We start from the raw sequence: 10,665 nt of genomic DNA, 5'->3' as shown, positions 1-10,665 counted from the left end.
TTATCTGCGCTACATCTAGTAACTATTCCTTCTAAGCTGTCATTGGTGGAAAATCTGCTAGACTCTTGTGGAATAATAATAAGGTTTGAAAAGTAATTTTAATAGTTAGAAAAGTTTTGATTCTTAAAAATAAATCCTTATCATAAAAAAGTCAAAGTATATATATATATATGGGAAATGCTTTAATTAAATTTGACGGTCCAGGATCCCAATAGCAGATGTCTTAGTTCTATCTTTCCTGATCCTGGTCCAACATTGAAAAACACTAATTCTGGTCCAAAACTGGTATTAAAGAGAAAGAAAGCACTAGTAAAAATAGCAGCAGCAGTAGTCTCGCAATGTGAAATATATTAGCAATGGAGAATTGGAAATCTCATATATATATATATATATATATATATATATATATATATATATATATATATATATATATTAGCAATTTCATTTCTGTTTCATGACACATATGCTACATTAATTTATTTCCTATAATATAGAAGTTAGACACCTAAGTCAATATGAACACAAGAAAGTTAATAAGAAATGGAATTTTTATACTAGTAGTGATGGTAGTCTTTTGCTTTTAGCTTTTGCTATAAATTAGTCATCAAGCTTACATCGAGTTTATAGGTGCACAAAAACAAAACTACCAGGTTTTACAAGGATGGACATAAGATAGAGAGATGAAATCTAAGACTAAAGTTAAGCTAATTAGCTTTTTCATTTCTAGTATAGCAATTTGCATAATTCAGGAAGATGACTAACCGATTCATGATGTCATCAAGGCACAAAAACATCAAAGAAATCAAGAGAAGAAATAATAAAGGGAGAATTCAAAGAAATCTAGTTGAAGCATTTCATCGAACATGTTAAGTGCAGAAAGAAGAAATCAGAGAATTCAAGATCATATATCCTAATACCGTAAGAGAAAAATATGCCACATTATTTATATGCAATTGAATAAATACATTATTATTACCTTCAAAGGAAGTTTTCTTTCTCTTCCTGCTGGATTAATCACACCCTTCTCCTTTAGATTCTTCAAGGCCTTGGTCCATGCAAATATCTATCCATCCCTCTTCAGAATTCAGATGCCTAACGTAGTGCAAAGCAAAAGTAGTGCAATCACAAATCATATGAAATGACCAAAGATATATTAGACACATGGAAAAAGCTGTGTCTTTGTTCTTGAAACAAGAAACACACACAAAAGCTAACTCAAAGAAGAACATCATATATTATGATAAATTTTGCATTGCACAAAATCAGAGCTGCAACTCTGAAGTTGGTTACAAGATTAGATTGAAACCACAAATTCTACCTATGACTAATCCACAATATAAACTCAGAGCCAACTAAAAGCATTGTTAAATACTCAATTGAAGAGCTAATTCACAATATAATATGAACAAAAGTAAAACATCAAAGCAGAGATTATAATAAAACCTAATGATAAGAGACATTTTTAATGTCAAACTTGTACTGCAATAGCAATAGAAATAAGAGAAGGCAAAGAAAAAAATTAAACAACTTTGGTTGAAGCATTTCATCGAACATGTTGAATATTATGGTTGAAAGAGAAGAAATGGTTACCGAAAAGAGCCCATAGATTAAAGAGCTCCTGCTGAATTTAATCACACATTGAATTTACATCTCATAAAGAGGCAATATCAAAGCTAATCTAGTAAAATAGATCGATGAACAAAGAAATTTAAAAAGTTGAATCCATATATGTTAACACATCAAGTCATCAATAATCGATTAATCAGAAAACAAGATCTTGAGAGAGGCACAAAAACTAGACGAGAGCATATCAGTGGAGAGAACTGACCGAAGGCGGGAGAGTTCAGAGGCAGTGACGGAGACTGAGGGATCAGAGCAGAGAGCAGAGCAGTGGCGGCGAGAGCAGATTTGAAGCAAAAACAGAGCAATGACGGAGAGAGGTACAAAAGAGAAAAAGAGAGCAGATCGGAGACTAGCTCAGAGGTGGCGAACGACAAATGCTAACTTCCTAGAGATTCAGATTCAAATCTGCGAACGCCATCTTTCATCTCATCTCTGCAGTAGTAGGACTGAACGACGAAGAAAGCTGAACCACGAAGAACGCGAACCGCGAAGAGCACGAACACCATTGTTACGTTCTCATCTCTTCTCGTCTAATCTCAACTCCAATTGCTACATGACCAATTGAATCAGTTAGGGTTTTGGAAAATAGAAAATAAGAAGAAAAAGAAGCAAAAGAATAAATTGCTATGTTTCTTATTACTAGGACACTTAAATTTTTAGTAACGCTAAAAAAATTATATAAATAAGTGTCACCATTTTATTTAATAACGACTGTTTAAGTAAGGGTCATAAAATAAGTGTAGTTATTCATCTAATTTGGTGTAGTGAATCGTGTATATTCTTAAATGGATCATTTGTGTGCGACTTATTCAATTTAAAAGTTAGAATGTAATAGAAGATATTATTATTAAATAATTTAATTATAAATTTTTAAAAAATAAAGACAAAATACGAAAATAAAAATCATAGAAAGTTATAAATAGATAATTATAAATTGGATGAAGATGGTTTTTGACGCTTTTTAATTTAACAATACATGATGTCGTTGTCTTAGGAAGACTTTTGTTTGTTGAATATCCAGAATTGAAGTTGAATCTGATTCCAAATTAATGGTGTTTCCCCACCGTATACATATAAGCATGGCGTGCCCCTATCTTGTGGTATTGCATTTTAACTTTGTTCTTTTCTTTTTCCCATACATTATTATTATTAATCTATTCATGAATGGTTTTCTAGCGGTTCAAGCAAGGCTGCTATATGCCACATAAAATTCAATCTCCAAAGTTTTTAACTCTCTGTCTTTTACTTTTCTACTTCGCCGTTATTACGTTTTACAATTACCATAGGATTTGACTAGAGTCAAATCCAGCTCGAACTTACCTTATTGAATCAAACTTTATTTCTAATTTTCTGTGTACTTTCACTTTCTTTTTGTTACCCCATAATCCAAGATTAATTAACCATCATGAAGAGATGATTATTATCAACTATTTAATTGTGCCGTGAAATCCTTGTAATCAATCAATTCTATATTTATTGTTGCATCACGCTTTCACTCTTTTATTCTTACAATCTTCAAAATGACAAAATAAAACCTAACTTTACCAAAAGAATAAAAAGAGAAGGAAAATAAAATATCAGATATTTAAATCTTATTTTATAAAGTAAAGTATCGATTTTGTCCTTAACGTTTGGGGTAAATATTATTTGTGTCCCTAATGTTTAAATCGTCTTATTTGTATCTTCTAATGTTTGTAAAAGTGATTTAATATTATCCTGCCGTCAATTATACATCATGAGCGCTTTAGTTTGAGTTTTAAAAATCTCTTCTTGAAGTTAGAATACAAATGTATGGAATAGAATCGATAATTTATTCCGAAAAATAGCTCATCAAATGTTGAAACTAATTCCTACAACATTTACATAATTTACTTTTCTAGGGACATAATTGAATCTAAACATAAATAGTGGGTATAATATTAAAATCGAACATATCCAAGTGAGATCTAATTGATAATGAATACATTCAAGTTAGAATAATCTGATTTGTTAGTATAATTGATAGTAGATAACATTGAATTATTTCTATAAACGTTAAAGATATAAATAGGACGATTTAAACGATAGAAATATAAATAGGACTTACAAAAAAAATATTTTATTCTATTTTATATATGTAGCAATTAATTCACCAGTAACAAATTTTTAAAATAGGATTTAAATTAACAGTAACTTAATATTTAGTCTATCAAATTAAAAGATATAAAAAATACAGATTATATATTATTTATATTTCTATAAATAATTGCCCCATACACGATTAGCCACATATTGTTGAAAGATACGCATATGAATATGATATATCCGCAAAATAATAAGCACACCACATTTATTCATCTACAAATTAATTACACGATGTGTCTTATTTTGACCAGTGATGTCCAAATATTATTTGTTATAAAAAATAAAAAAAAGGAAGAAAAGAAAACACGTCAACTTGGTAGAGAGTAGAGACCCCAATTAATCTTCTAAGCTTAGCTTCATCTATAAATAACCGTAAATAACACAATACCGTTGGTTCTCATTCTCAAACTCCAATATAAAACAAACACAAAAACAAAACAAATAACATCACAAAACAAAAGCTTAGAAAAAAAAAAAAAAAAAAAGCCAACCATGGCTTCCACCAAGCCATCTTTCATCCCTCTCCTCCTCCTCTTCCTCCGCCTCTTCACCGCCGCATACTCCATCGGAGTCAACTACGGCACCCTCGGAGACAACCTGCCTCCGCCGACCGCGGTGGCCAACTTCCTGAAAACAAGAACCAACGTGGACAGCGTTAAGATCTTCAGCGTGGACCCTCAGATCCTTCGCGCCTTCGCTAACACAGGGATCTCCGTCACCGTAACGGCACCTAACGGAGACATACTAGGTTTAGGAAACATCAATACGGCGAGACAGTGGGTTGTTAACAACATTAAACCGTTTGTTCCTCAGACGAAGATCAAATACATCCTCGTTGGAAGCGAAGTTTTGCATTGGGGCGATGCTACCATGATTATGGGCCTTGTTCCTGCCATGAGAACCCTTCACGCTGCTCTTCTCGCTGAGGGTATCAGAGACATTAAGGTAACATATTATTAACATTTATTATTTTCATTTTTTTGGGTTTTGAAATAGTAGCTAACAAGACCCAGAATTTTTTTTTTGTAACCAAATATAGGAGACTCGAATCTGCAACCTCTTAATTGAATATGGAGAGATTATGTCATTTGAGCTCTAACTTTTCATATGAATATTAATTAATATAAGTTAAATTTTTGGTTTTTCAACCTATTTTGAACTCTCTAGCTAGGTGATGATATCATTAACAAAGATTATAGTCCTTGTGGGGTTCAAAATTCAAATAGGTGGCCCAATAGAAAACAATTTTATAAAAATTATTCACTGCTAATTAAACAAGTAATTTTTTTCATGATATTTTCAGCTCAGCTCAACAACCCAATGTGAATCTAAATTTTATCTAAGAGTTTATAGCTGGCATATTTAACTAAATGAATTGATGAGGATTCTTTCACAAATTGAAGATTTGAGTTTTTAGATGCATGAAATTTCCAGCTCAGATTCTGAATCTAAGCAAAGTTGATTTTTTTTTTTTTGTGATGAATAATTATTCAGGTGACGACAGCGCATTCTCTGGCGATAATGCGGCAATCAATCCCACCAAGTGCAGGAGAGTTCAGGCCCGGTTACGCAAAGCGGATATTGGGCCCAATGCTGAAGTTCCTAAAAGAAACCCAAACCCCTTTCATGGTAAACCCATACCCATACTTCGGGTACAACCCACAGAATCTAAACTTCGGAATCTTCAAGCCCAACAAAGGCCTGTACGACAACAACACCAAGCTGACCTACACGAACCAGTTCGACGCGCTCTTGGACGCCGTGCACTCCGCCATGAAGGCGTTGGGGTATGCTGACGTGGACATTGCGGTTGGCGAGACGGGATGGCCGTCGGTTTGCGATGGTTGGGACGCGTGCAGCATCGCGAACGCGCAGTCGTATAACAGTGAGCTGATTAGACACGTGGAGGCTGGTAAGGGAACCCCGTTGATGCCGAATAGAAGGTTCGAGACTTATATATTTGCTCTCTTTAATGAGAACCAGAAGCCTGGACCCATTGCTGAGAGGAACTGGGGACTCTTCCAACCCGATTTTACTCCCGTCTATGAATCTGGAATCTTACGCAATGGCCAGGTATGTCGAATTATCTAATCACTCTTAATTATCAACTTCACATAAATTTAAATTTGCGTGTCACGTCTAAACTAATAGTAAGACTAAAATAGATAATTTTAAACTTTTATTTTAATGGACCAGAATAAAAATAGAAATTGCAAGGATTACAAGAAAAAATGAATTTTTATTTTAAAGAATTATTTAAGCATTTGTACTAGATGTAGAGGATGTATCGCCAAATTTTATATAATTAACTATTTGTCTTGTTTAATAAAAAAGTTTAAAAATGATTCCTCGTGCTTAAAATTATATGCTCGGTACATGTGACTTTGTTGTTGTGTACTATATAATACTACTGAATACTAATTTTGTAGCAGCAAATTCGGGACAGGGGTATCAAATCTCAATGCACTTTTTCAATTTTAAGAAAGTAGATTGATTCCTTCATAATTTCCCGTTATATTAGCTTTTTCTTTATATAATAAATGATACTTATTATTAGTAGTACCTTTTTCTTTATACCAACTAGAATCCACAAAGTTTAAATTAGTGTCCCATGTGCATTGCATACTTTGGCAACCGTTATTATAATTACTTACTTATTTAACAAATTATTTTCTCTCATTAACTACTTAAATCAAGAATAATCTACAAAAAAAAAAAAAATTGTGTGAAGAGAACGAAAAAATGTATATAAATTTATTTAAAAAATTAATAAAAATAAAGTGTCACGTTTTCTTAAATAAATATCTAACTATATACGATAATAAATCTTTTTTTTTTACAATTTTTTCTCTTTTCACGGTAGCATACACTTTTAACTTAAAAAAAACAGACAAATTAATAAAATATTAAATAAGACAAGTTTTAACTATTTTTTATTAATTTTTTTTTTGTTACCAAACATATGCAGAGACCAGCACCAGCTGCAAGTAACAATGGCCCGGCAACACCAACAGCCGGAGGAGGAAGCCAGAAATGGTGTGTGCCGAAGGCCGATGCAACCGCCGCAGCCATGCAAGCTAACATAAACTATGCATGCAGCCAAGGCATCGATTGCAAGCCAATCCAACCCGGTGGTGCTTGCTATGCACCCGACGACGTTAGGGCGCTCGCCGCCTACGCAATGAATGCCTACTATCAAGCCAAGGGCCGCCACGACTTCAACTGTGACTTCTCTAACTCCGCCACCATCACCTCTGACAATCCAAGTAAGATTTTTACTCGAGCAGAAATACTTGCATGTTCTTAAAACATATTTTTTGTTGCGTATTTTATTACGAATTCATAATTGTTACTTTGTGGTTGTTTCTTGTAGGCCACGGTACTTGTCAACTCCAAGCTTGAAGATCATAATGATATAATCAAGGGACGAAAGCAGAGTGATTAAGCCTAATTATTAATTAATCTACGAGAGAAGATATATATAGAGAGAGGAATATCATTGCGGCATGATCTTAATTACAAAGAAATATGGGATATGGGATGGGGGAAAATGGTGGTATGGATATGACCTTGTGTTAATTTGTGATCTATGTGTTATTGTTATTATTTTTCATATCAAATGTATGCTCCATTATTGTTTAGTTTGTAAGTATATGATTGTTCAGAAAGACAAGAGATGGATGCTAGTTAATTAAAACAACAATTGACATGAAATTATTCCATGGTTGGCTAAGTCTATGGTGTTTAATTTGTGTATTTTTCTCAACTATATATGTCCTTCCTTATTTATTTATTTATTTATTTTATTTATTTTTTTGCGACTCAAGGCAACACTGGCTACTACTAATTAAGTTCCACTTGATTTTCGTTGATGGAGAATGAGAAAAATGAATGGATTTTCCTTGTGATATATAAATTTCATCTTCCCTTGCAATAAAAAATTTCTTTTGTTTCTTTAAACACAAATTAAGTCTAATATAACACATATTATATGAGGAGGAGTGCTAGGGGCCAGCAGATTTTGTGAGTTGTAACCATCAATTAGTCATCAATAGTGTATTTAATGGTGTGAGATTTCATCTAATGATTTAGAATCACTCATTTTTCTTTTGCTGGCTAAGTGCTGGCCAGATTTTAATAAATCTGCTGACCCCCTAGACTTTTCCTTATATGAGAGTTATGCAGTGATGAACTCAGAAAAATTTATGTTAAGGGGACAAAAATAATATACATTACTATCAAAAGATATATTAATCTAAAATATATAAAAAAAAATAAAAGTACACATTAGTTATTCAAACACAAAAAAATAAAATAATTTACATTAGCCACTAACTTTGTTCTCTTCAAATCTTAAAAGATACTTCTCTTATTGTTTTCATATTTTAAAAATGTTGAATAATTATTTCATTCTCAACTTGATTATGAGCACTATCATGGTTTTTAACATGTGTTTGTAACCGCTCTTTTTTTTTTTTTAATTTGAAAAGCCCTCTTTTACAAAAGCATCATCACTCGTATTATCAGATTTCATAAAATTGTAACAAAGACAAAAGACATCATCTTTTAAAATACTATATTCCAACAAGTTGTCAAATTCATCAAACCAATTAGCATTAAATCTACTGAGAGAAGTCCCAAAATATGTTTATGGAAAATCATGTTCTCTTGGTTGACAATGACATTTTTGTAAATAAGCTCGTCTAACTTCATTTTTGCCATTTAGATCATAATTTAAAATTTTAGGTCGTTGTCCAAGATAAGCTACTAGGCTTTCGACATTGAATTCTAAAAATTTCTTTTTATTAGAAGAAGCTAATGGAGTGACTTCAGATTTTAGTGGCAGCTTTCTTTTAAAATATTTCTACATTACTATTTATAAAAATAAAAAAAATATTCTAAATTAGTAAATTGATCAATTCACTTTAAAAATTTATATGCAATATACATACAATAGAACAAAAGATAAAAACAAATAATAAAGATCAATAAATTGAGAATAAAATAAAATGTACAAAGTCATGAAAAAAATAAAAAATTACATTAATACTTAAACGATAATTGTTTGATTAAAATTTGCAATTGAAAATATTAGAAAGAGAAACAATAAAATTAGAAGATATACAGAGTCATGAGAGTTATATAAAAAAAATAGAAAATTTAAAATTTACTTTTTTATGAAGAGAATATGATCACTAAACAAATAATAGAAAAATAAGATTGAGAATATAAAACTAAGAAGAGTGTTTAAGAGAATAAAAAAGTGACGGCTAAAATTTGAGAATAGGAGAAAACTAAATTTAATTAGGTTAAAAAAATGAGTTTGGAGTTTTGAGTAATTGGGCTTAATTTATTTATAGTAGAGTCATTTAAAAAATTAAAGTAGAAATATATATATATATATATATATATATATATATATATATATATATATATATATTAAAAAAAAATCAAAATCACGGTGGGGGCAAGTGCCTCCTACTCATGTGTGTAGGTCCGTGTCTACAGTTATGCTACGTGTATACTAAAATCAGCCACTAATATAAAATATATGCTAGAATATAAATACATATTAAAAAATTTTATACACTAATATATTAGTAACTAATTTTGGTGTACAAGTAACATTTTTTATTACATGGAGCTATTCCTTGATGTAAGAGAAGTTCTTTACTAATTGTAAAATTAAGAAGAGTCCTCTTTTAGTTGTGATTTGGTCCCCTTTTTGGGGTCATGGACTATATAACGACTACTAATAAGGACGAAATTAACGGAGGAAGGTTAGGACAATGACAAAGATTAGCCACACTAACCTACTTAATCGGCCCATAATACTAAAATAATGGACTTTCATGTGCCCAACCTAAACTTTAGTGTACTAGCCCATGAAAACCTAAAAGATAATAGTATTGGATGAATTTTGAAGTTTTTCTCGAACACCGACATTACAAGAAAAAAAAGATAAATAGATCTTTGACTTTTGTTCTGCGGATATTTTTGTCTTTGACCATTAAAAAATATTTTTAAGTTCCTGATCTTCACAAAACTTGAACGGACCAGTCCCTGACGGAGGCATTTGGACGGATCAGTCTCTGATGGAGGCATTTGGACGGATCAGTCCCTGACGGAGGCATTTGGACAGAGAGACTGATCCGTCCAAGTTTTGTGAAAGTCAATGACTTAAAAATATTTTTCAATAGTTAAGGACGAAAATGTCTGTGGGACAAAAGGTTAGGGACCTATTTGTCTTTTTTTTTATTATATATAACGATTGCAATCAACTAATCATTTCTTTTACCATTAATTTTGTTACGTGTAGCATTATTTGCTTCTAATATTTTAATGAAATAATAATAACATGAAACATCTTTATTAACAACTAACCCCCTTCTATTTACCATGCTGGATTCTTCGTGATTTGGAATTGTTGTTGTCTGTTCGGTGAAGCACTTTATATATATATAATGTCATTTCCTTAACCACAGACAATCTTGAAGAACAAGTCCACATCTATTTTGAATTTAGACGAAAAGAGGTGACATGTATAGTATCCAAAAGGAATGGAGAAGTAATAACACTTCAGTTTGAAGTCAAACACTTTTGAAATCTTATATATATTGGTCACGCATCTTTTCAATCTCTATTACAAAATGAAATTCGTTAAAGTAATTAATAAAGTAGTATACTATTTACTCTACATTATTGTATCATATATGCTGGAAACTCAGGTGCAGTCAACTTCACATGAAGTTAATATCTGAGAGTCGTTAAATAATTTGACTAATTTGACTAAATTTTCATCTAACAACTCTCAGGTATCAACTTTACGTAAAGTCGACTTCACCTGAGTTTTTACCATCATATATATCCTTTCGAAATTACAATAATGTGCGCGACAAATAATTTATGTACACTACT

General features: G+C 31.6%; 1 protein-coding gene across 1 annotated transcript; it reads left to right on the top strand.

The window, feature by feature from the left end:
• The first annotated feature begins 4,099 nt into the window (after positions 1-4,099).
• Positions 4,100-7,480, top strand: LOC107635679 (glycosyl hydrolase family 17 protein). Its single transcript, XM_016339225.2, has 4 exons — positions 4,100-4,692; positions 5,242-5,820; positions 6,716-7,013; positions 7,121-7,480. Exons 1-4 carry the CDS (start codon positions 4,240-4,242, stop codon positions 7,147-7,149), a joined length of 1,359 nt encoding a protein of 452 aa, XP_016194711.1. The 5' UTR covers positions 4,100-4,239; the 3' UTR covers positions 7,150-7,480.
• The last annotated feature ends 3,185 nt before the right edge of the window (positions 7,481-10,665 follow it).

This window comes from Arachis ipaensis, chromosome B4 (assembly GCF_059453495.1).
Source record: "Arachis ipaensis isolate K30076 ecotype BB chromosome B4, ASM5945349v1, whole genome shotgun sequence".
In the NCBI taxonomy this organism is placed as follows: Eukaryota; Viridiplantae; Streptophyta; class Magnoliopsida; order Fabales; family Fabaceae; genus Arachis; species Arachis ipaensis.
Note: the sequence above shows the minus strand (reverse complement) of the source record. Positions and strands in the feature narration are given on the sequence as shown.

Coding starts and splice junctions, on each gene's coding strand:
- LOC107635679 (XM_016339225.2), top strand. CDS start 4,240: ATGGCTTCCACCAAGCCATCTTTCATCCCTCTCCTCCTCCTCTTCCTC. Junction 4,693..5,241: donor AGGGTATCAGAGACATTAAG/GTAACATATTAT, acceptor ATAATTATTCAG/GTGACGACAGCGCATTCTCT. Junction 7,014..7,120: donor CATCACCTCTGACAATCCAA/GTAAGATTTTTA, acceptor TGTTTCTTGTAG/GCCACGGTACTTGTCAACTC.